This window comes from Mizuhopecten yessoensis, unplaced genomic scaffold, assembly GCF_002113885.1.
Source record: "Mizuhopecten yessoensis strain PY_sf001 unplaced genomic scaffold, ASM211388v2 scaffold4511, whole genome shotgun sequence".
Taxonomy (NCBI): domain Eukaryota; kingdom Metazoa; phylum Mollusca; class Bivalvia; order Pectinida; family Pectinidae; genus Mizuhopecten; species Mizuhopecten yessoensis.
The window spans coordinates 554,613-582,253 of NW_018405583.1; the positions used below are offsets into that span (position 1 = coordinate 554,613).

The 27,641-nt window shown below is 34.9% G+C and overlaps 2 protein-coding genes across 9 annotated transcripts in view; one reads left to right on the forward strand and one right to left on the reverse strand.

The window, feature by feature from the left end:
* The window catches only part of LOC110449160 (glycogenin-1-like), a 49,513-nt gene extending 38,483 nt beyond the window's left edge, over positions 1-11,030 (forward strand). For 2 of the 6 annotated variants that reach the window (XM_021495840.1, XM_021495841.1), the window contains 2 exons: positions 627-653; positions 5,787-11,030. In XM_021495840.1, the coding sequence (XP_021351515.1) occupies positions 627-653; positions 5,787-6,050 (291 nt within the window). In that variant the 3' untranslated portion in view covers positions 6,051-11,030. Of the gene's footprint in view, positions 1-626; positions 654-2,425; positions 2,837-5,786 lie in introns of all 6 variants that reach the window. The other 4 variants (XM_021495838.1, XM_021495839.1, XM_021495842.1 and 1 more) reach the window with 2 other exon arrangements.
* Positions 11,031-16,655: 5,625 nt separating this feature from the next.
* LOC110449163 (chromatin complexes subunit BAP18-like) lies at positions 16,656-27,563 on the reverse strand. Of its 3 annotated transcripts, none has more exons than XM_021495845.1 (6): positions 27,441-27,563; positions 25,274-25,368; positions 24,882-24,983; positions 23,923-24,092; positions 19,455-19,544; positions 16,656-18,539 (listed from the first exon to the last, which is right to left on the reverse strand). In XM_021495845.1, exons 1-6 carry the CDS (start codon positions 27,456-27,458, stop codon positions 18,517-18,519), a joined length of 498 nt encoding a protein of 165 aa, XP_021351520.1. In that variant the 5' UTR covers positions 27,459-27,563; the 3' UTR covers positions 16,656-18,516. The 3 variants fall into 3 exon arrangements, with proteins under 3 accessions (XP_021351520.1, XP_021351521.1, XP_021351523.1); XM_021495846.1 differs by lacking the exon at positions 19,455-19,544 and adding an exon at positions 22,262-22,293; XM_021495848.1 differs by lacking the exon at positions 24,882-24,983.
* Between the last annotated feature and the right edge of the window lie 78 nt (positions 27,564-27,641).

Consider the following 27,641-nt stretch of genomic DNA (forward strand, 5'->3'; position numbering starts at 1 on the left):
TTTATTATGGTTTATAATGGCAAATGATACTTTGAATATTACATGTTAATAACTTGATTGGAATTATAACCTAGAATTGACAGTTTGATACTTTGAAAATTTTGGGCCAGCCCTACCCCACAAGGGCTGTAGGGTGGGGCTCAAAGGAGTCAGTGTGCTAAAATTTCTTCATTTTCCTTGTTAAGAATCAGAGGTGCTAGTTTCAAATCCTTTTTAGTCTGAAATCTGTATGCTAGATATTGAGTAAGGTGGTTTTATTGTTTTTTGTCACTTTGAATAATATTTCTGTTCATGTTAAAAACAAAATCAACTCTGTGTATAAGTATGTCAGGTGACTGTTAAGGCCCATGAGCCTCTTGTTTGTATTTGTCATGATTTGTGAGAGCTTTGCCTTATTTAAAAATTCAAAAGCTTTGGAAATACTCTATATACTCGGAGAGCTTCCCACGTTTTATATATTCATGTGGCACTATTGACTGAAATCTTATGTTTAGATGTTATGATGATTTACTAGATGTGTTTGAATTGAAAACTAGCTAGAAAGAATTAAAGCAAAAAAATATTACTTCTAGCAAGTTCCTCCCTTGCTTCAAATTATAACCAGAGAACATTATAACTACTTTCAGATGTTTGGTGGTCCAGAGAGTACGGAGGTAAACTGCAGAAAATAGATGTTGTCATTTATTTATATAATTCATTCTCCATACACAGTATATTAGCTTCAATCACGCTTTTAATTATAGTAATTTTTTTCCCATTATATCTTCAATGCTTTCAAGTTTTGCTCCAAAGTTAATTGAAATATCTAGACATCTCTTTAGCAATGTTTTTTTTACAGAAACAACATGTTAATAAACTAATAATATGTGATTGAGATTAAACCTTTATGCGCTAGCCAACAGCTTCTGAAATTTTTCAGTCAATATTAAGTCAGATGAAATCTTGATTATGGAAATAGTCAGTGTTAATTGTACAGAATAACTTGATAGGAAAATATGTCACAAAATGAGATAATTCATCAGATATACATGCAGTATGCACTAAATGAGGGTAAGAACTATAGCCTTAGTGAAACAGACACTAGATGGCAGCACATCAGGCGTTAATTCTGCAGACTCTAAACAGACACTAGATGGCAGCACCTCAGGCGTTAATTCTGCAGACACCAAACAGACACTAGATGGCAGCACCTCAGGCGTTAATACTGCAGACACCAAACAGACACTAGATGGTAGCACCTCAGGCGTTAATTCTGCAGACACCAAATAGACACTAGATGGCAGCACATCAGGCATTAATTCTGCAGCATACACCAGAGGGCCCTTGTATTAATATTAAAAAGTACAGCTGATAGAGGGTATCACCAGATGTACAATTGTTGGAGGAGGGGGTGGGGGCAGCAGATGTGTATAAAATATAAGTTGACATGCTCATAGGACGAAAACTATATTTTCTTTGTAAATGTAGAAGCAGCAATATACAACAGTTAGTTTAGAAATATTTAATGCTGCTTGAAATCAAATTGGAATGTAACCAGAACTATAGGCATTTACCTTTCCATACATCATATTATAAGAATTGAGCATCTTAATCTTCTTATAAAAGGATCTTTAATGGCAACAGGTATTTATTACTGTAATACAGTTATACTACGGGGCAGCATTATTAGTACAAATACAGCTAACACTAAAGGACAACTCCACAAAGTTTAATAATAAAAAAAAAAATGTTAAAGGATAGCACCATACAATTGCCACTAGAGGGCAGCACTGCCTGATCGACTCAAAAAGGAAATAAAGTGTGTTGATGGGACTGGTACAAAATGTAGCTGACACAGTGCCGAAACAACACAAGAAAGCTACAGCCATCTCAGAACTATTTTGTTTAACCAAATATTTGTTCGAATTTGTATTATAGTCTATAGCAACTTGTGATGCTGTTGTGAAGTGGGTGTTACAGTGTTATACTTTGTGTTGGATTAGCATTGGTTACCTGCCTTTATATGTGTACGCCCTAGCCTATTTATATATACTGCTGGCAAACCTTCCATAATACCTTGGCTTGTGCTTTTGGGATAAGAGGTACTGACGTATGTATACATAACTGCTTTGAGGGAGAGGTATATAATAACTATACAAATACTTATAACCTAATAAACCTGTCGCAAGAATTAGTCCCTCTAACACAATTAAGCATAATGTTTAGTTGCAAAAGAGACATGCAATAAACTCTCCTTCAAACCATATTAGAGTTACTCCCCTTGGCTGAGTTACTCCCCTTGGCTGAAACATTGCCTACCTGACCCTTGTTCTCCTTTCTGTGGCCTGGACATTGGACCATATATGAGACTGAGAGCTATGGCTGCAGAATGTCTTGGTCAAAACTTTGACCAGAGGCAGAACTGGACATCCATCTTTGTTTACAGAACTTAGCTATCCAGTTCATCGGGCAGGCAGCAAACGGTCATACTTATTACATCACACAAGCTCCGGGCCCGACTACTGTCCAGTCTGTGTATCCCTTCGTCCCTCCCAATGTAGATGTCCACTACACTCAGCAGGATGCTGGCCACACAACGGACTCCCAAGTTGTTGATATTGACATTGTGCCCCGGCAGTACTCGCTGCCCGAGACTCACTTCGCTGAGAACCCTATGTCAGTGGTTAACCCTGATACCCCACCTCCGGGCTCATATGACATTTCACAGGTCATGAAAGCTTGGGGGGATAGTAATACAGACAAACAAAACAGTGAAACTAGTAATGATAAAACAGAGTTACCTGCCCTTGAACAAAGTGGTCATATTCCCGAAACACATAATACAGGCGATGAAACGGTGAGTATGATTCACAATCATGCAAATTACTAACAATTTTGCAAAGTTTATTTATGATGTGTTGAATTTATTGACGAGTTAAGTAATTAATGCACGCTTTTTTTTAAGCTCATATAATTCATCGTCATCGCCTCAATGTTTATCATTTAAGATACGAATTGTTGAATTTAATCTTGGTCATGCAAATCCTTTTGATATTACTAAAGTTGAAAATTCTGTATATATACTTTAATAGTATAAAATCCCTACTTTCATTTCATTTTAATAAATTAAGATTAACGTTAGTTTGCATATTCTTACACAAGTATTCATTCTATGTGTCCTTTACAAAATAATTCAATTCCAGTAGTAGATTACTCTATTTATGGGACTTTAAAGATGCTGCCTTCCCTTTTTATGCAGTGAGCTGTTTACCAGTGAAACAGATCAGTTGTCATGGTGTTTTACTAACAGTGTGTCTAGATTGATATCTGATATTTTGTATCAGTAAATGAATGGTAGCACAATTTGGTCTTGAAAATCCTTTGGGCCAAGGGGGTCGACATCGAATAGATTGAGGATGATTGTGTGGAATAAGAAGATGGTGGTATCTTTGAGGTCCAGTATTAGTAATACGAGTTTCATCAAGAAAAGCGATTGGGATTAAATTCTTTCATTAGGAATACTAAGAATGGATGCTAATGTAGGAATATGCATGCTTGATTGATGATAAATAATTGTCTGTTTTGGTAACAAAAATGTAGACAATTTCTCAACACATCCAATCACACCTATCTCACCATCCATTCGCAGATTCATTTGCATATGCCATTACAGGATTTGCACAAGCAGTAGGATTTGGAAATAGCAGTGTATGAATAATACAAGTGATAACATCACAGTACACATCAACTACGGAAAACGATAGTACGACAGATACCTCCTTGTTGTGTATATATAGCTAGACAGGAGTATGCACAGTGACCTTGACACTTGGCATCAAATACAGGGATATTCTATGTATTTACACGTGAAGATCTACAGGCTTACAACGCTGTGGATATATGTGTATAACTGCAGTCATTTTTTCCAGAAATATTCAAAATGTAGGTCCTTGCCATCAATTTAAATTATCTTAATAAAGAAGTTACTAAGTCTGTGATTAGCTCTTGAAAGTCAGCTTTGATAATGAGCTTTAGGAGTTTTCTTCAATTGAGCTTTGAAAGCTCCATCCTTCAATTAAGCTTCGAAAGCTCAATCCATTAATAACTTCTTGAGAGTAAAATAATTAAGACTTTGGTTGATAAGCTTTTGAGAATCCCTTTTTAAAACAAGATATAAGCTAAGGAGATCACTTCTTTAATTAGCTTTCTTGAGTTACCTTCTGCAGTAAGTCTTGGATATCCCTTCAATGATAAATTCTTTGGAGTCCTCTAATATCATAAGTATTTTAGACGCCCATGATATGATCTTTTGGGGATGGCCTGATACCTTGCTCTGGAGAATTCCCTCATATAATGAGCTCTGAGTTGCTCTGGGGAATTCCCTCATATAATGAGCTCTGAGTTGCTCCGGGGAATTCCCTCATATTATGAGCTCTGAGTTGCTCTGGGGAATTCCCTCATATAGTGAGCTCCAAGGATTTCCCAAAATTAGTATTCTGTAGGATGTTCCTTTCAATAATTAACTATGATGAATGCCCTTTAATAAGCACTTTGTAGTTCCCTAATGAAATAGGGTTTGGCACTTAATTCACTCATTAGATCTATTGAGCTTTATTTAGCAAATATAGGTTTAGAAAGATCCTTTCTCTTGATTCATTATCAGATTTCCCAGTTCCCTTCATTTATTAACTCTTGAGCTTTTCCTTATAAAAAAAAAATTGGAAACTTCCAGGTGTGATTAAAAATATAAACTTCATTTATTTTACAACAATTATGAAACAAGTTATATAACTTGAATGATTATCTATGGAAAATTCCGCTCAATAACAATATCTGAGAAGTTGCCTTCAATAATAGTTAAAAATTCTTGATGTTCCAGCTTGAAAGGTCTAGCTTTGCTTCAGTCTTCATTATAACTTAATATTGTAACCAGATGATCGACATTACATAAAGAGAGGTGGCACATCAAAATGGTGTCGATATATATGATGTAGGTACTGGTTACATATTTTATGTTGTGGCAGAAGACGCGTTAGAACTCTGTCGGCACTAATCCAGTTCTTTTATTGAAAGTCTTGATAAATTATTATTATTAAATTATGTTGTGATTTTCCTTTCAACAGGTATGTTATGCTCTTTAAAAAATAGGGGAAACAATTTTCTCTTTTTGCATACTAATGCAGAAAAAATGTGAAGTTAAATGCGGTTTTTTTATTATTGAAAAGTGGTCTTTAATGTCAATATTTATAACATGACCGATATCTTGTTGCATTCAGTAAAAACCCTTGTAATTTTAATCTTTGCCCTCTTTTTACTTCTTTTAAACAATTTCTGCACAAGCTAATTATTGCTTCACACTTCATCATATCATTTTCATCAAACCTTCGTATTTGTGATTTATTGTCGTTAATGGAAGTAGTCGTACTATTCGTGTGACTTCAGATAAAGTTATCTATTTTATAAGCAAGCATCATGCATCATATCGGGTAGTGCATTCCGAACATAATATTTTTTCGAAAGATTGATTACTGTATTGTTAATGTTAGCATTTGGATCAAACTTGTAATGCTCTTATTGTGCACATTTTAACAATAATAAAACTGCATGTTCCGTTATCATTGATGTTTTTTCTTTGCTAAATGTAATACAATGTACAAAAGCAAAAAAAAAAAAAGTGAAGAAAAAAATGTTTGCATGTGGAATGAAATTTGAGTTACAGATTAATCGCATATATATATTAAGATGATAAAGGTTGTTACTAGGTGATCTGTGTGAGTAAATGAACACATTGTTCTGTTATATTACAGGGAGGTTTAGTGGCTAATCTAGCCGCTATGACTATCCAAACGGACCCGAGTGAGGGTGCTGACGCAGGACATTCTGAGCAGGAGGACGTCAGTGACCAGGAACGCAAACTCAATTGGGAAAAGGGTCAAATGGACTACCTGGGAGCCGATGCCTTTGAGAACATTCAGAAAAAGTTGGACGAGACCTTGCAGGGCCCAGTTTCCGAGGCAACCCCATCCACAAGTCCTTTTTCGACGAAATCGAAAACCTCTGGCAAAGATTAGATATGTCTGAGGTTTTAGATATTTTCAAACAAATACAGTTTCAAACTGTATGGTATAAATCTGACTACATAATCTGGAAGGATTATGAACCATTTGGGTGGCGCATAACATCTGAGAGTTTTATTTAGCACCATTTTAATTTAATAAACCAACACCTAAATGAAATATTTAGAACTATACATTTAGATGGGGAATGGAATAGTTATCACCACATTAGTGTGATACAGACCATCCAAACATGGCTTGTATTCCATTAGTGTGATACAGACCATCCAAACATGGCTTGTATTCCATTAGTGTGATCGGGTGTAACAATCTCGATGGGTGAAGCACCTGTCTAGGTGGTAATCACTACGATTTAGATATAAATAGCGGTCTGATTGTATTGATACCATACAGTAGATGGCGAGACTTAATGGCAAACTAGATAGGGAGATGGAATAGATTTATTTCCTAAAATAAATCAAATACAATATTTTCGTTAGGATGAAACACTACAATGTACTCGGTGTTTTCGTTTGATAGCTATGCTTGTATAAATTGAGTTGATCATGATGGAAACGATTTTCCAATGAGGAAATAAACCGTGGCAACAAAATGTATATTGCACTTTCGCTAGCAATTAGTTCAACCGAAGTAAATACTTCATGTTATTGCCTGAAACTTTACTGCAAACAATTTTAATCTAGACAAATTCCCTCTGGGAAATATTGAAACGTGAGCAATCCGAGTTATCTTCATGCAACGTCGCAAGACCCGATATTATGTGGGTGCTTCCCAGGTTATTGTATGTTAACTTATCATAATGTTAAAAGTTATATTAATTATATAAACTCTCTAATTACTTTGTGAAAGTATGCCTTTTTTGTTTGACTTAAATCTTTTTGTTTAAATGTTATTACACTATATTTGTAAATGTATATATACAGTGTATTGGCAGTGAGCATATTTTGTTTGAATACTTTAGAGATATTAGATTGTTATTTGTTATTTAGAGCAAGTTGACTCTTAAAACGCAAGGTTGAGAGATTTGGTGCTCGGTTAAGTTAAACCTTTGTGTTAGGAGATGCTTAATATTGACCTATAGCAGAGTGTTATAGGTACAGTTTTTAATGCCTTCCTATAGGGTTCGTTCAAAGGGTACCAGTAGGATGATACTACCTTCAGCAGACCTGAGATGTTTACGTCGGATCAGGAACGGTAACTGCAATGTATATTGATCTGACATGTGCATTGTTTGGTTAATCTTCTGCCTAACGGGAGGCTGCTAGATTTAAACTTGTTAACCCCTGAAATTTCAAAATGAGCTGTTCCAAACTTTGAATTCGAGGAGTTCAAATGTGTCTTCAGGGGTGAATGAGTTAAACAAGACATGAAAGGAATTTGTGATATATACCATTCAACATTCCATTTTCCTGTCATTTACTAGGTCAGTAAAACCACGTTTATCTAGTAACAAAAGTGGGTAATAAAAGCATTTGTAAGGCAAAGTTTCTTTGTAAGAGAACCGTGGTAAAAGTCGTCCCCCCCAACATAACGGTTAGGTAGTGTCATGCCCTGTATCCTATGACAGAATTCTTTAGGATACTACTGCTAGCGAACCAACATCACATTAGTTACCTTATAATGTAGAGATACAAGTTACGGTTACCTAAAGATTGATTTTGTAATTTATGATCAGAAATAATATATTGTTGACATTGTTAATGTTTATGTCACCAGATTGTGCGGCTGCTTTACTAATTGATTGAAACATTGGGAATATTTGTTGACAGTATGGTTAATTTAGACAACTGGCTGCATGTTTTTTCACTACTATATAAATCATGATGGTAGGATTGAAGAGTTGTGCGTGAGGAATTTGTTTGATCAACTTAATTGATATCCTGGCGATGCAATTGTAACTTGACATTCTATGTTTCCTTAGAGAGAATTATGAACTATATTTTTGAGTAATGAAAGCAATTTCAGTTTGTGCGAAATGAAATCGAGATAAAAACAGCTTGAGGGGACTATTGCAGATACTATGATTACATGTTAAATACATAAGTTTTTGTACGAGTTAGTTATATTGGATTAGAGAAAAATTAATAACATAAATTCATTGAAAAAAATGATAACAAAGAAACATCATCTCGCTAACAATCAAATATTGATAAAAGTATTGGCTTGGAATGAATAACATTGTAATTGAAAAAAATAATTTTAATCAGTATGCTGTAATCCATCCCAATCAGGGCGTCAAAAGGGTGACCCAAGAATAACAAAGGGCTGTTTTTGAAATTAATTTGGTGGTGCAATAGTAATGAACACACGTTAAATCCATTAGATTTTGTTCATTTTACTTCTCATTCGCATGCAAAATATTAATGTACATATGTGTGTGAAACTAATGAGAAGTTGTCAGCAGTGTTACAGAGTCTGGTACAACATCTGTGATTCTGACATGTCTATATTTTAACAAGTATTCATTAATTTTATTTGATATAATCCCTCAGTATTACGTGTTATACAGTTAGCTTTAAAGATTGTTTTGTCTGTGTTTTTTCTACTCAAAAGTCCCATTTTATCTTTCAAATTCGTGTTGAAAAATGAAGCAATTGTTATTTCTGGTGCCAGGTATTTCTAATTCAAAGTCAGTAGTTCTTCCTTTATAAAATTAACTTTATTGGTGTTTCTATAATGCCATATACTCGACCTTTAACCTCTTAGTTGAATACCCACATCATTTACCAGATCAGATCAGTCAGTCTTTCGTAGATGTTCGGGTACCCGTTATATTGTTATTTGTTTAAAAGGGTAATTGTAGACAGTACTATCAGTAATGAGAAAAATCTTGTAGCACATTTACAACACGTGTGACTCTAAATGGCATGTACATATACCCTGCACACCATAGTGCAGTAAGAATATAGACTTGGTTACCGTACCTATACTACTAATGTTTCGTCCATTAACTTTTTACTTAAAAATGATCCTTTGTTATTAACCGATCTGGATGGAATCCAATCTTAGTCAATTAAGTTTTAGACTTTCAGTGTGTGAGGATATCGGCGAGAAGATGTTGCCATTTAATGTTAAGGACGATATTATAGGCTTGTGTGTGGTAGGGAACAAAAAATATATAGAATAGAAACACGTTGCACAACTTCTGGTAAGGGAGATAACACCATGCATCTAAGGCCTTTTGATGTTTGACAAGAAGTTTAACTGTCATTTGTTGATAAAAAAAAAAAACTAGCTGCATTTAGTTCACTTGCAATAAAAATAACTTTTCATGTGTATTTAAAAATTAGAAGTGTTGTGTTTAGCTGACATCTACAGATTGCGGGAAAGTGTGTCGGGTAAATAATGTGCGGTTACAAGGATCATAGATGATGATGGTCATTTGATAGGGAGAAAAGTATACAGAATGCATTTTACATTTGATGTTTTAAATATGTGTAAACAATATAATTATATTTTCTAAGCAAGACAAATGTAATCCATATTTAATAATATACCCATGTTATATACATATCTAACTAGTTAATCACCTATGCATTGTGTATGTTTTCCTAACGTAGCAGCTTTATGTCATTACAGCTAGGGTAAGCCATTCTTGCTTCAGAAGATATACTAGCACCGACAACAGGTGTTATCTATATCATCTTGACTCTCCTACATCAGAGATTAAGTAGTTGTATTGATAGTTAAAGTGGTGATGAATTCAAAGTAAATTGTTCATGAAAACAAAAACATCACAAACAGATGTCATATTTAACTGTTCTGTCTTTTGTTGTGATAATCTTTTGTGGATAGATCTACATACAGTACCTTCTGGTAGACTTCATATGTTTCTAAAGTCAAAGGTAAAACTTGATCTGTGTTGTGCAATTCCTTATTTCCATTCAATATTTAGACATTTAAGTGACGTATGATATTCCGATTCTGCACGTAATTCAGATCATTGCGTGTGTCAGATTAGGGTCAGGTGTCAGTTAGTTGATTGGACATTTAAAGTGATGATCGATGCTGCAATGATGATTATAACAAACTGATAACTTTGTGCCACAACTGTCTACATCTAGCGTATGTCATACTTTACACTGGCGTCAGAATTGGTGCAAGACGTTTCATGGTGAATTATTTAAATAGAAATATTAACTCCATGTCTTGTTAAGTTTTTCGGGTGTACGGACGTTAAAATCCTAGCATGTAAATATGCTTATTCTTTGTTACTATTTGATGAAATTGTTGTTGTTTACGATTCGTACATGTGCGAAAATATTATACATAAAACATCAGTCATTTGGTGATGAAAATTATGTAGTAGTGTAACCTTTTAATCAAACTCCGTGTAATTTATAATTGAGCGAATTTGCGTCAGAATATTGCCCAGCCGTGTATAAACAAATTGTGTGTTGTAGTTTGTTGTGTGTTGTTTCACTAAAAGTGAGTAACAAATAGAAAAGTTAAATATCTTAGCCCTTTCACCACCGTAGACCATATTGGACTTCTCCTATAAATGCATGGTAGAGTCTAATAAATTTACATAGGGGTGAAAGGATTAGACATTGAATAGTCAGACATCATACAGATTGAAAGTTGAAGAAGAAGAAAACACTGGTTCAATAATACATCATATTTACCAGTCAATTTATCTCCATGATTACCAAATCAAATGAATATTTCCGTGCTTGCCATCACAACCCTTCTTAGGGTTGGTAATTCTATATACTAAATTATCATAATAATGAAAATTACAACTTGTTTAGTTTTCATAGCAGCCAAGAATACCCTAGTCAATGACGGTTTTCTCCAACAGAGATACCTGGTTGGTTTAGGTATTGGTTAGAATTACTGAAAAGTGCTGCAACTTTCTATGCCATTGGGCGTTGTTGCTTGATGTCTGTTGGTTCATAAGTGCTAGGTATATGATGCGTGTTGGTTATATATACATAGGATTGTTATTATCAAAATAAAAGTATTTACATATAACCTGTCGTTGTGATATTTTTGATACACCTCTCTCTGTGTGATTTCTATGTGTTAACAGATAGATAGATAGATAGATAGATAGATAGATGGATATACGAAATGTTATAAGAATTGGTTTGGTTTGGTTTAGTATTGTTTAACGTCAACAGCTATGGTCATTTAAGGACGGCCTTCCCTGTGTGCAAGATGCATGCGTGGCAGTAGTGTATGCATAAGTGTTTTGGGAGGCTGCGATATGTTCATGTTCGTCTCCTTGTGATAGCGCGGAACTGATGCCGACTTTATAGTGCTACATCACTAAAACATACTGCTGAACACACCCAGCGGGACACCCCACCCGGTCACATTATACTGACAACGGGCGAACCAGTCGTCCCACTCCTAAATTGCTGAGCGTTTAGCAGCAGTAGAAACTACCATTTTTACAGTCTCCGGTATGTCTCTGGCAGGGGACAACCCAAAGCCTTCCTCACAAGGGCGTACGCTGAACTAAAGGCCAGAAGTGAGACATTGTCAAGGGAGACATTAGGAAGAAGAAAGTTGATTAGAAAAAAGAGAAAAGATAAGATCCCAAATTAAGTCGCCTCTTACGATCATGCAATGGGGGCATTAGGTATAATTCTTATGCCCTAGTCTACCTGTAGGGACCTGTTGCATAAGAAGCATTACACAAGTTGCTAATGACTTCTATCACCACATCAGATTAAATCATTAGGGAGAGATATAACACTTAATAAAGCTTGTTTTTTCATTCTTTCTTGGATCACATATGCAGTGTATTCACACATTTGAATATATCATTGAAAATTGATACTGCTAAAGTGGAAATGTTGCATTGTGACTCTTTAAACTCATCGCAGTGTGGAGATTTTCAGGTTGGCAATTGTTCTTAAATCTATTTTATCATGTGAATCGTGTTTAAATCTATAAATAAATATTCGCGTGTGAATATTTACATCCTAATTTAATAAACATGAGTATTTCCACATTGCACAAAAAAAAAATGAAAAAAATATGATTAGATAATATTGAATGATATACTGTTAATTGTTATACAAACATTTCTATACCTGATAAGAGACATATAAAGCCGTAGTATATACATCTCCATCCTCGATATCCAGGGGTTACGCTCAACTACGCTCTCTGTGGTGAGCGTAGGTGAGCGTAACCCCTGGATATTGACTATGATGACATTATACTGACAACCAATGCTACACCATGAACATGGGCAATGCTACACCATGAAGAGAAACAATGTCAAAATCAGTACTTTCTTCCGAAGTATTTTAAAATATTGTCCATTCATAACACCAGTGAAAGAAAAGGCAAAAAGTAAGTTCACGAGAAAGGAAACAAATGGCCCAGAGAGTATTATCGCTCACATAAATATTAAAACTATCGTGGTAAGATGTTCTTACTTCAAATATTATAAATAAATCTCCAGCAACGCAGCTGATCCTGGTAGCACGATTGTACTCATTTCTTCATTCTTAGCAAGACATACATAGGGTGGCTCTCAGCAGTTTCTAAGGTATGACCTTAGGACTAATATATCCCTGGGGCAATCAGCATATTAAATATATGTATATTCGTCGCACACCCAGCAATTGTGTACATGGTTAAGGGGTTGGGATTTTAATTGTTTGCATGTTATGACCCAATAAGTGAATCCTCAGGAGCTAGTTTAGAATTTGCCGAACAAGGTAAACTTTTTTTCTTATCATGTCATCAATTTTGGATTTATCGGTAGTACTAGGCGCTAATCGAATAAAAACAACCATGCATAAATCTTTCCAAAAGACAATAGAAATACACCGAAAACGAAAAGGTACTTACCAGACCTTCATAACAGTAACAACTTTTCCTATAGCAGATAATTTATAATAATGATAAAAACTTATTCTTCTTGTAAACCTTGCCCCAATAAATTCCTAAGCTACAGACAACCTAGGAGACTGGTAGTCCACCACAGAGCCCACCATCTTGTTACGTAAAACATTCACCAGAAATATGAAGATTTGATGCATGTATTTAAACAAGAATTCCAGGGAGTGGATGTGTCGTCTGCTCAGCGCTTTTAGTAAGTGAAGTATTTTGGCTTGAGTTATCGCGTAAACAGATATGCCAAAACGTGGAAAGTTGAAACTCGGCAGAAAAACCCGTAATACATGTTGAACACTATTGCTTCTACCATTACCGTACAAAATTTGAAAGGAATTTATTAAAAAATAAAAAATTCTTGCATTTACTACACAATGCCCTTATTTGGCAATAAAAGGGGGCATAACTCCACCAAAAATGCACGTTAACTTCTGAAATGCGAACTTGTCCGAGCTATATTGGTATGCAATATGTGTACCAAGTTTGAGTTCAATCAACCCAAGGGAACTCAGGTTATCGCATCCTTGTCTAATTAAAGTATATCGAAACATATGAAGAATACAGATAAAAGGGAAAGTTCTATATAAATTCAATTTTTATAACGTTATAAATTTACATCTTAAATTGCTTCAACAAATGATTTATCCTTTAACTAATATTTCATGTTCAGCCTGCTATGATAAATTCCAGCTTCAAGGATACAGACAACCCCGAGGATACGAAAAAAATACATTTTTTTATATTGTTCAGATGAAACAGTCAAACAAGATAAACATTGTATTGCCCCATATGGTCACTCTTCTGTGGTTAAAAAACGTCATAAGGAATGAAAACTTCATGTCGAAAGTTTTCCGCAAACTCTTGACAACACAGAAAAAAGTGAAAATGTCCCTATGAAGCCCTTTAAAACATTACAAATACAACTTCTGCAACAAAAGAAAATGTATATGTCCGTCCATCAACTTTTTCTTTTGAACGACTTCTTCTGCAGAACTGGAGGACCAAGGGTTATGATATTTGGCCAGTAGGTACCTGGGATGGAGTGCTATTAACTTTCTTCGTTAAAATGACCTTGACCTACTTTCATGGTCACAGGGGTCAAATATGTTAAAAATTTCAAACAACAATATTCCTAAGAACTATTTGGACTAGAGTCATGATACTTGGGTTTGTTATGTAGACCCGTAAAGGAAATCTTTTTCTTAATTACAAGAATGAGGTTAAAGCTGAACTTTAAGTGCTAGTCGGGTCACAGGTCAACATGGGTTGAAAGCTTTAACAATCTACTTCTCAAGTTCCATAAGGCCCGATGGCATGCTATTTGGCCAGTAGGTACCTGGGATGGAGTGCTATTAAGTTTCGTCATTAACATGACCTTGACCTAGTTTCAAGGTCACAGGTGTCAAATATATGAAAAACTTCGAACAACAAATATCCTAAGAACCATTTGGACAAGTCATGATACTTTAGTATGTTATGCAGACCAGCTGTGTGAATCATTGTCTTCATTACAGTAATGAGGACAAAAGTCAACTGTAAGTGCTAGTAAGGGGTCAAAGGTCAACATTGGTTAAAAGCTTTAACAATCTCATTTTCAAGTTCCATAAGGCCCGATGTCATGCTATTTGGCCAGTAGGTACCTGGGATGGAGTGCTATAGTTTCCTCATTAAAATGACCTTAACCTAGTTTCAAGGTCACAGGGGTCAAATGTTTTTAAAACTTCAAACAATAATATTCTAAGAACCATTTGGACTAGTCATATTAATACTTGTGTATGTTATGTAGACTAGCTGTGTGAATCTTTTTCTTTATAACAGTAATGAGGTCAATGGTCGACTTTAAGTGCTAGCCGGAGTCAATCCTCGATACTCAAGGAGTTACACTCACCTACTCCCTGCACCCCTGGAATTTGTCATGGCAAAAGGTTAAGACTCAGTGTGCACCACTTTCTGGATATCGGGACACTTGTCTGATCCTTTGTTGTACATCATAAGAATCGTGCGGCAGAATAACGATAAAATTGAATGGCTTTGAAGTCTGGGGTCACTTCTCTAATAATCGTATTATACTTGTTAGGTATCCGTATGACTGACAAATACAATTATGGTAATTAAACTTAGCCTCAAGATTTTGTCCCCTCTGGAGAATATTCAGGTAATTATTAATGAGAACATTTTAGAATAACTGCTGAAATATCAAGATGAGTGATACGGGCCCATTTGGACTCTTGTTTTATGAATCTACTGAAATATGTAGATGAGCAATACAGGTCCTCTAGGACTCTTTGTTTTGTGAATGATTAATATTCACCCAGCTTAGTGGAGAGGAATATATAATTGTTTGTTAGTATTTTCATAGTAAATATTGTGTACAGGATATCTCACGACAGTCCACAGATTTGTAGGATAACATAAGACTTCTACACCTTAACGTCACACAACCACAATTGGTACAATTTTGACAGTTTTTCAGCGATATTTAAAAATTCAGATCTTGTATCTGGAATGTTTCTTGATTCTTGACAAAGACTTACTATGGTGGTTCCTTTTCAGAAAAGTTTAAATTATAAGTAATTTGTTTTTGAAAATAGAATGTTAACTCGAAAGACCAGAAATCAACATTTAAACATGCTTATATTTAACCCCTTCAAAATCTTCAAAAATTTTGTTGACATGCACCGTTTTTACTGGTTTTCCGATATGTTTACTTTGAAGTCATCGCGAAGTGCTGATAAATATATCTTTTGTTATATTGTCAAAGGAAAATGCTCAAATTCAATTTTAAAGTACAATTCAAACCATTTTCTAACCGTGTATGAATTGTGGTAGCGTGACGTTAGGTTTTGAAGATTGTCTATCAAGGTTGAGTGGTAACTAAGGTTACACTATACCAACGTTTGACTTAACCTTCTATGCAAGATATCTCATGAATACCATAACTGATATTGATGTTGCTGAACTAGTGAGTGAGTCCCGGGGTCTTGCCAGTAAGGCAGTATTTTCCCCTCATATTCCTTGGTTGTTACAGTAATAAATTATTTATATCAATTCTGTATTAGTTATATATTATCTTTATGTATATTGTAGTACATGTTCAGTGGTGAATGTAAATGTGTTGGAATTCTTCACAAAACCATATAAAGACAAGTTTTTTTCTTTCTTACATTTTATTGTATCATTTTTACACAAATAAAACAGACATAATCATAGTTCAGTGAAACCTGACAAATCTGACACCCTGTGAGAATATTTAACCCTTTCACCCCTGCAGACCATAATGAACTCCTCCTGACCAATGCAAAGTAGAGTCTACTGAAGTTACACAGGGGTGAAAGGGTTAAAGGTCAAAATACACAATTCTTTTATATATATAGCAGTTTTCATAAGAAATATAACATGTTGGATTATAGGTTTTCAGAATACTCAGATGTCGGATAAGACAGGTTTCACTATACACAGTATGGTACTCATTAACACATTACAAACAATGCAAGCTATTTGCTCAAATTTTCACAGTAAAATTCTGCCCCTTTTGAAGATGAGCTAGTCAGAAACATAATTATTGAATTTGTTAAAACACACTAGTTTATCACTTAACAATTTATATAACAAGATTTTGAATGTTCAATTATCTGCTTTACACACAAAAGGACATCACAGCTCTTTCCTGATTTTTTTGAGATTCTCACACAAAAAACCTGCATCAAGTTTTCCTGTTAATCCATGTCAGCTTTGACATTGTTTTATACGCAGATTGTGTTACTATAAAGAACAGTACCATGTTTACAATCACAGAGAAAAGGAATTAAGACATGCTAGAAGTCATCCTCATCAACCTTGCCCCATCCACTTGAAAAATCTCGAGGTTAGGATATTCTTGTAAAGGCCTTGATGAGAAAATTCTACTAGAGGTACCAGGTATCAAATAACTGGATGATTGACTGCTGGTATATGTTTAACACAGCCAATCTTTAGTTCGTCTTTCTCAGGGAGAGGGATACTAATGTCTTACATAAACATGTAGATGAGCTCTCTAGTATGTGGTCACCATTTGAGAAATTTTGGTGTTAAAGATGGGTTTGGCAATACATCGAGGGAAACTTCCTTTGTTAAAAAAAAGAAGAGAAAAAGCCTTCAAATATTTTTTGGGAAAACGAGGTGGTAAATAAAGCGAGGAACATAACACTATAATTTTGTTTTGTTTTACAGCAAATCTGAGAATTGAATTTTCCGTCAAGCCTTATGTCGAGGTATTACTACTCTGTGTCAGGCCGACGTCTGAATAGATGAGATGTTACATATACCTATTTTAATTCTTCTTATCCGCCCAACAATGTATCAAATGTGCTCTTACGAATTACATCAGGAACATGATTTTCTGAATCAGTTATGGTCCGGGACATAAAGTCCTAAAAAATCAATACATGTTGTATGTATATTTTAACAATGAAATTTATCCCTCTAAATTGTGAATATATACAGCAGTTAGAAAATGGCCAATTTCTTAAAATTCACACATTATGACAGACCTCTGTGGCACGGAACACATCATGGTTTATACCGAAGTGGACTTATATCAACAATGATAATTATACTACATATTTACAAAAAGAAATGAGAATGCTTTTTTACAATGAACAAGATGAAGACTGCTGTTACTAAAACATTTAAATATAAAATTGAACTTACAGTAAAAACTTTAAAGCTACACATTATGTACACAAACAATTTACAATGCAATGCCTTGTATCGATGCTGCCTACCAACATAAAACTTGTTATATACACACTCTCTCTAGGATCATCTCTCTTCCCTTGTACACCCACAAGTCAATGGAGTTACCTCCCTTAGCTTCTTACAGGGCATTTGTTTTGCCAATTTTATAAAAATTCTTTCACACAGCCATCTGGGAAATTTTCAGCCATTTTAATTGGTTACAAAATACCTTAATGACTAATGACAATTAGATATGAGTAAAATGTATGCATGTATTTTCACAATTTTTTTTAATGTAAAAATCATCCGAATTCATTCAGCATCATATCTACTTCATACATAAGTTGAAGGATAATAACATTATGATATCAAACAATTTTTATAGCTATAACAGTCTTTGTATTTCTAATATTCCATATCATATTTGATAAACATCTTTTTTGAAAAGTATGTGAAATGAAAGGGGGGTAATCAAAAATTATTTATTTTCTCTCTGACATTATAAGATCTTGGTTTTAATAAATGACCTCAGAAGTAATCAAGCAATATTTACTCTCTTAAACCACACATAAAGTCATACATATACACACAGCTTCACACACACAAACACACACACACACATTTTCCAAAAAAATGGATAAATGTGACAACATCGGTGGTTATGACGATTGTGATAAAAATCTTTGAGGTAAAAAAAATAAGATTTTCTCAACAGTGTTTTTTTGTCCATACACATATTACCACGGACTAAGGAAGTCTAATCTAATTCCGTGATATTACACATGAGAAGGAAAATTGGACTTTGAGACGACTAGTCAGCTGAAGACTGCTTTACAAAGTCTTTTAACAAGCAAGTTATAGCATTGATGAAACCTTGTATCTTTAGTCACAGCATACTGGAATCAACATCTGTAACATAAAAAATCATTATAACAGTTTTAAAAAGAATTTGTTGAAGTGTTACAACATCTGCTAACAAAACGTCTATTTTAGCAGATGATATGTAACAATAGGCTGGACCCCTATCTGTTTATGATAACATAAATACAAATAAATGATATCCCCAATCTGTGTTATAATAAGTATCTCTTAATATGCACTGGACTGTTGGTTACAGGTATGAGGAATAGGTTCCACAGAAAAAATGTCAACCTAATGATGATCAATTATTATCAGAATTTCGAAGTTATTCTTTATTTTTAAGTTATATATACGTCTATATTCTGTCATACATTTCCTAAAGACATACTGAAATATTCATAGACCAGACCTCGACCAAGAGAATTTTACTTATATACATTATTTATATTGATATCATGACATTAAGGAAATGATAAAGAAGATTAACTTAATAGTAAAGTTTTTCTCGTCACTACTACACTTATCACCGAACCATACACATCCTAGGATCAAACTTCACAGACAACTTGGTCTTTGAGGTAACTGGTTCCCATGGACCTACAGTGTTAATGTCTATGGGTCTATCATCAAGTTAAAACACTGGTGTAATCTCATTTTCCTGTGGCATTGGATATGAACTGTTTATTACATTAACGGTACAGCACTCATGTTGGCAGTTTTCTTTTATTTCTAGTTTAACTTACCTTAATCTTTAAAAAAAAATATATACCTTATCACTTCAACGTAAGGCTGGTCAGTAGGTACCAGGTCTAGAATTTCCTTTTTTCTTTCTTTTTATTTCAATTGTTATTGTTTTTGGCCAAAGAATTTACTTAATTTATTGATAAATACTTTAGGTTATGGAGGTTTTACAACCTCGTGGTCACATAGCAGTTGTAATTCTAGCATAATTCTATTCCATACCTGAGTCAAACTCTAATTTTTTAGAGGATGAGGAATCACCTTCAATGTCAACATCACTTTCAGGAGCGTTCAACGCACTGAGTGTCACATCTGTAAATTAAACAGTAACCACAACAAAGTTCTCAACGAACAAATAAAAAACATGGAAAAAGCAAACAAAATACTAAATGTTCTAACAAATACGGTAAAGTGTTTTTGTATCAAACAAGGCTTTCAGTACACCTTTGAGAGTATGTTTTTGACTTCCCAAAATGAGCTTTGACTCTTGGGTTTTAAATGGAAGGTCTATATGACACAATTCAGTGTTCTCCCCAGGCTGTTTTTGCAGCATGGCACCATGCTCCTATAATTTCTTGCCATGCTGCTATCCTAGATCTTCTCTGCTATATATTCATAGTAAATCTAAAGTTACCATGCTGCTTCTTTCAAAACATTCTGGGGAGAAAACTGCAATTACTCAGAATATTCTATTTGTCAGGGGCCAACTGAAAGCCTTGTTAAAAGTAAAAGATTTAAATACAGAACTAACAATTTTTACAAACAAAAAATTAGGTAGTCAAAGGTGGAAAAAGTGTTCTGTATATGTGACGTGCCACCAATTGGAAAACAGGGATACATCCTCATTGATTATTCAGTGAAACCTGTCAAATCTGACACCCAGTGAGACACAATATATTTGTCAGATTAACCTTTCTAATCTGACACCTGGTGAGACACAATATATTGGTCAGATTAACCTGTCTAATCTGACACCTGGTGAGACACAATATATTGGTCAGATTAACCTGTCTAATCTGACACCTGGTGGGACACAATATATTGGTCAGATTAACCTGTCTCATCTGACATCATGTGAGATACAATATATTAACCTTTCTAATCTGACGCCCGGTGAGACAATATATTGGTCAGATTAACCTTTATAATCTGACATCATGTGAGATACAATATATATTAACCTTTCTAATCTAACACCTGGTGAGACACAATATATTTGTCAGATTAACCTTTCTAATCTGACACCTGGTGAGACACAATATATTGTTCAGATTAACCTGTCTAATCTGACACCTGGTGGGACACAATATATTGGTCATATTAACCTGTCTCATCTGACATCATGTGAGATACAATATATTAACCTTTCTAATCTGACGCCCGGTGAGACAATATATTGGTCAGATTAACCTTTATAATCTGACATCATGTGAGATACAATATATAAACCTTTCTAATCTAACACCTGGTGAGACACAATATATTGGTCAGATTGACCTTTCTAATCTGACATCATGTGAGATACAATATATTAACCTTTCTAATCTGACACCCGGTGAGACAATATATTGGTCAGATTAAACTTTCTAATCTGACATCATGTGAGATACAATATATAAACCTTTCTAATCTAACACCTGGTGAGACACAATATATTTGTCAGATTAACCTTTCTAATCTGACACCTGGTGAGACACAATATATTGTTCAGATTAACCTGTCTAATCTGACACCTGGTGAGACACAATATATTGTTCAGATTAACCTGTCTAATCTGACACCTGGTGAGACACAATATATTGGTCAGATTGACCTTTCTAATCTGACATCATGTGAGATACATTATATTAACCTTTCTAATCTAACACCTGGTGAGACAATATATTGGTCAGATTAACCTTTATAATCTGACATCATGTGAGATACAATATATAAACCTTTCTAATCTAACACCTGGTGAGACACAATATATTTGTCAGATTAACCTTTCTAATCTGACACCTGGTGAGACAAAATATATTGGTCAGATTAACCTGTCTAATCTGACACCTGGTGAGACACAATATATTGTTCAGATTAACCTGTCTAATCTGACACCTGGTGGGACACAATATATTGGTCATATTAACCTGTCTCATCTGACATCATGTGAGATACAATATATTAACCTTTCTAATCTGACACCCGGTGAGACAATATATTGGTCAGATTATCCTTTCTAATCTGACATCATGTGAGATACAATATAATAACCTTTCTAATCTGACACCCGGTGAGACAATATATTGGTCAGATTAACCTTTATAATCTGACATCATGTGAGATACAATATATATTAACCTTTCTAATCTAACACCTGGTGAGACAAAATATATTGGTCAGATTAACCTGTCTAATCTGACTCCTGGTGGGACACAATATATTGGTCAGATTAACCTGTCTAATCTGACACCTGGTGGGACACAATATATTGGTCACATTAACCTGTCTCATCTGACATCATGTGAGATGCAATATATTAACCTTTCTAATCTGACACCCGGTGAGACAATATATTGGTCAGATTAAACTTTCTAATCTGACATCATGTGAGATACAATATATTAACCTTTCTAATCTGACACCCGGTGAGACAATATATTGGTCAGATTATCCTTTCTAATCTGACATCATGTGAGATACAATATATTAACCTTTCTACTCTGACACCCGGTGAGACACAATGTTTGGATAGCCTTTCTTTCATGTTCCAGTATATGAGTACACAGGCACACATTTACAGCATGTGAATATCTATCATTTTACTGACAGGAAAACACCTAGCATTTGTCTTTGGCTATTTTGAATTTTTCACTGATAACTTTTAAATCAATTATCCCAAAACTTTACAAAAATATATCTCCTCCAAATCCTAGACTGATCCCTGATTTTTTTAGCATTTTCAGCCAAGGAATATCCACATTTCACCAACTAGAGCATTTACACTTTGTTTACACCGTGACCCCTGAAACTCTCTGACTAACACTCACCATACAATGAATTCACTGGTAGGTAAGATAGTCTAGAATACAAAATGAACTTTCTGCAGTCATCTTTTCCATATGTGGTTTTGATTGTGAACTACATCTGAATATTGATAATTATATGTCGATGACAAAGGTTTGTTTAACACAAATAAGAAATGTTTATATTACATGTAAAACATGTAATACAGGAACACCTTGATGTAATGCCCTTCGTTTCATTTGCCACCTCGTTTATCATTGATTAAATGTTGTATATTATAGCTAACATATTACAATGTCCTCTTTTTTTTTAAGAATTCCTTTATACAATTCCTTTGCCTTACCTATATTATAACACCAACATTTCTCTGGACAAATGTTAGCAGCATAGCAAGGTTTCACTGTTTTGAAAGACTATGCTGGACAAGTAATCAAGAGTATTGATCGATGCTTGCCCCAATTAAAGAGAAACCCCAAAAAATTACAGGAAACTCTAAATATTTTAAAAAAGGTGTCTTTCATGTAGTTTTCATGTAGTGTTGATGTCAATGTAAGCTGATCCAGCTTCTTGGGACGCATCTTGATACTATACTTAAATTATGTCCGGTTGTGAGTAACATGTAGGTACAAATCTTTGGTGATGATGACGCCAGTGATTGTTAAGCCGGGATTTAAAACTATTCAGGGAGGGGGCCTCTACAACTATATTTGGGAGAGAGTTCCACACGTCCACGACCCTACTACTGTACAGGTTCTTGGTTACATTGAGCCTCATTCTTCTCTTGAAAAGCTTACATATTTCCATATCATAGCAATATTAAGCCTTCTTTCCTTTTAACAGTTATTCACCTTTTGAAAGGATAACATATTAAATAATAATCAACTATGCCTAAAATCAATAATTAAATCATACATCTAATAGGAACATGGAGCCCAAAGTAAAAACACATACCGTACTAGTATGTGTGATACATGCAATAATTTAAAAAGTAGTTGAACGGACTTGATCATCTGGTTAATATACAGTTAAAGTATGGGGTTGAGGGATATAGCAGGTTTCTGGTGTCCTGTGACCAGGTTTGCCTCGGGAAATAGGCATGGTCAAGGGACACCAGAAACTTGCTATATCCCTCAACCCCATACTTTAACCGTTTTATTATACCAATACACACTGGAGAGATAGTTTTAACTACAAAATATTTGTAAACCATAAGCTGTATAGCTTCACGTCCCAACTACCCTTTTGATGGCAATGGAGCCAAATGCAAAGTGTAACTATAGTGAATTGAAATATATAAGCTATTTTGAGTTCGGTAGCAAGCTCTGCCCACCTCGCGCGTTGCTACCGAGTTCGGTAACAAGCTCCGCCCACCTCTCACCTGATTGGCTCGGCGGAAACACCCGAGTGTAGGTGTGTTTTAGTTCAGAAGGTTCCCAGACCAACACACAGGACTAAAACACAGTCAGGCAAAAGAGGGGATATATTTGATTTAACCAATTACTTTTATATAGAGTAAATAGAGTAGAGGTATATTAAATTAAGATAACTGAGATCTATATGTAACCCATATATCAGTTGGTAATAAAAGAGTTAGAGGCTGTTCTATGTATTCTTGTTTCCTTGCATTTGATGTCATTTAAAGATAACAATTTAAAAAAATAGAACAAACAAAATAGCAGTTTACCATTCTTCTGTTTCTTTGCTTGTGGTTCCCCGCCCACAGCAGCAGTAGTAGGAGCAGCAGCCACGGCAACAAGTTTTTTCTCCATTACCACCTTCTTTGGGGAGTCTGTGGGCTGGGGCAGACCTGCATCCTCAAACGACTTCCGCTTCATTTGTGTTCGAATCTGGGTGCTGACCAAAATAATACAATTATAAATTAAAAATTCAATGACATCATACCACAATATTTTCTCACAACTTATGCCATTAAATTGTCAATGGAATACCAACACTCCTATAAAATGATTATTTAAATATAGTTCATTGTTTGGTATAGAGATGGGTACAATATGTTAATACTGACAATCGAACAGTGTTTAAGCAGTGAACAACAGCATTTAATGGTTTAATTTTTAAGGATCCCAGTACCACTGACAAAAATTGTGACCTCACAATTGAAACCAACTTTTTGCTGGTATGACTTATACAGATGTAGCCTTGTTATAACATTTCTGGAAAGAAAACCATATCTTGAGAGACTTGTAAAAAAAAATATGAGAAATGAAAAAAACAGCAGCAGCACTAGACCAGGATTCCAACTCTGGACTTCTCATACTAACACTACAACCGACCCAAGTTATCTGGTCAACAAAAATGTCCTGGTCCAAATTTGCTACATTTATCAATCCAATCAGATTTTAACATGTCAACTGGACCTTCAACTACCACTGGTTATCCTAAGATAGTACACATAATATCCTTGTCAGAATATTAACTAAAAATAAGTAGATATATGTCGCTCTTAGTTGAAGTTTGAGCACATGTGAGCTAATTAAAAGCAATAAATATAAAATAGGGTTCAACATTCAAAAGTTTTATACATGTACAAATAAATGTACAATTATGTACTAACATGTGACCTAACAAACAAAAAAGGACTTGATTTAAACATTAAAACTTTAAACAAGAACCCGTACTCACATTGTCCTCGACTTAATTACGTCACTTAATTTGTCCAAGTCATCACCAAATCTTTTTACAGTGTTTCTCAACAGATCAATTTCTTGTTGTGTCCACTTCCCACTGTTCAAAGGTCAATAGCACATATTGTACATGTACACTACTAGAAATCATAAGAAGTCGAATTTCACAACTGAACATCACATGACTAACAGGCCTAGGGGTGCCTCAGGGTTTTTCCTTAACAATCTCACTTAAATATCATGTTTTTTGCACGTTATAGCTTATTTGGCTTATTTATCAAGTTGTCAAGTTGTGACTGAATATCAAACATAATTCTATAACTCTTCCAAATAGTTTTATTTCAGTTACCGTGTTTATGTTTTATCTTGTTAAGTGAATAACTGTCTCACCTTGAAGGGCTGGGCTCTGCTGTTGGGTGTAGCTGCATGGTAAGGTCTCCAAGCTTACTGAAGGCCGCCCCAGCAGCAGTGAATATCTCACCAACCTATGGAACAATACAACTACTGTAATTATTTCAGTATTTTACACAATTAGTTTGTCAACAAGATTATTGTGAACTATCAGATTTCAGATTTCGCCACATGATTTCTTCATTTAGAATCTAAAGTGTTTTACATTGCAATTGATTTTTTTGGATTCAAGACCTTTCCATGCCCAACAGTTTCAGTATCTAACAGGAAGCCCTGTATCGCTCACCTGGATATTTAAGCAATCATGGTCAAAAAGTTCTCAATAAAAACAGTACCATGTATGGCAAATTATCTAGTGCTAGGAATAGGGTAATTCCTGTTGGACAATCTCAATGGTTTCCATGTTATGACCCAGTGACTAAGTCCCTAAAGGTGTTGCTACACCACCGATTCTAATAATCAATACTGTAAAGGTTATGACCCAGGAATAAGTCTGCAGGAGTGTGGCCAGTTGTCAGGGTCAATTCTGATATCATTAATGTGTCACCTGGGGGAGTGGGTGTCAGCCCCTCCATTTGTACAATTTTGAATCACCACCACCTGAAAATGCTTCCAACTAAACAAGAGTTATATCCATTACGGTACTTGGTTCTAGAGAAAAGTTACTTAAATTAAATATGGCCAAATTATCCCCTTTTTGGCCCTTTGAATCCTAACCACCTATAGGCATGCTTCACATCAAATTACAATCGGGGATTAAGAAGAAGTTGTTTGAAAAAATTGTTGGATCCTTGGGACCAGGTGAAGTTTTGTAAGGACGAAAAAAAATAAAGAATCTTCAAATATGAAATCAGCAACACATAGGATAGCTGGAGGTTCTCTCTGGCCCCGACACCAGATCTAGACTTCGACATTTTGACTGATAGATGTCTAGTGTGGGGCCAGAGCGCACTTCAACTCCATTTTATATATTATGCAAATTACACAGGAGTTACTAATTAATAGACCGTTATTATCCAGAACAAAACAGAAATTATTTTTCTATTTAAAAGAATTCTGGATAATCTCCTTTCATTGATTAGTGATCACCCAAGTGTTATTTGCATAACCTACAAACAGTGTTGCTCGGGTGTGAAACTTTGAACGAATTAATACCAAGGTCTCAGCTGACGAAATTTAGCAACGGTTGGTGATAATAAGAATGTTTTTTTTGATAAATAAATAAACCATCTATAAATTCATGTGAGGTATGTGTTGTGCCATAGATGATTTTTGTTGTCAGCTCCTCAAATTTTCCAACAACAAACGGTGTCAGATAATTCCATGTTTTCATATTCAGTTGTGGGATCGCACAACGTTACACAATGTGCATTGTGCGGACGATGTGCAAATGATAAAATTCTGGATGATTATTGCTTGCGCACATTTGTGCAGACGATGAACGAACGTTGTGCGATATGACAATCGTGGTTGGTGTAAATTGAGAAATGGCTTAACAATATATATACGGTTTCGTGTTTAAAGGCCTAAAAAAATTGCAATTGCAGAGGTGGGAAATTTCGAATGATTGAAAATTGAGGACTCTACTGAAGGAATTTAGCAGCTATTGGTGATAATAAGAGCTGATTTGGGTCAATAAATCATCCATTTATCAATATATGTGTGGTTTGTGTTGTGTCATAGTAGATTTTTGTTGTCAGTCTATCAGCACCTCATAACTCTCCGATACCAAACCGTGTCGGAGAATTCCACGTATTCATATAGCAGTCCGCTCTGGCCCCACACCAGACATCTATATATCAAAATGTCTAAGTCTGGTGTTAGTGCCAGAGGAAACTCAAGTCTATAATAAAATGACCTGTCAATTTTGTTTACATTTTATTTTCACTCAGAATAATGTTAATATAATCTTCAATTATTTAAATCTATCAAATATTGATAGAAAGTAAAATTTTAAATATGGGCCGAAAAGACTAAGATTGTAGCAATAACATAGGATACAGACAACTCGTCCATAATTATTAAATGAAAATTGTGCTTAAAATCTGTGACGAATCGTCCCCTTTTCTCGGAAAAATCGAAAGGGTTATCTAGTTACACGTACAGCATATGCATAGTTACAACAAAACCAATGTAGCGACCATACCTTGCTTGCAGAACTCATGATCCTGCAAAGCAAGCAAAAACAAAATAATGGTGGAAAGCGCGCAGAAAATTGTTCTTTCTTCTCAGCCGGGAAACACCGGAAATAGGAAAGTTTACAACGGAACAAGCTTTAAAGTCTATACGCCAAATAAGAAAAACGCTTGACTTTACATGTGTTGTTGCATTTTAAAATAACTTTAGT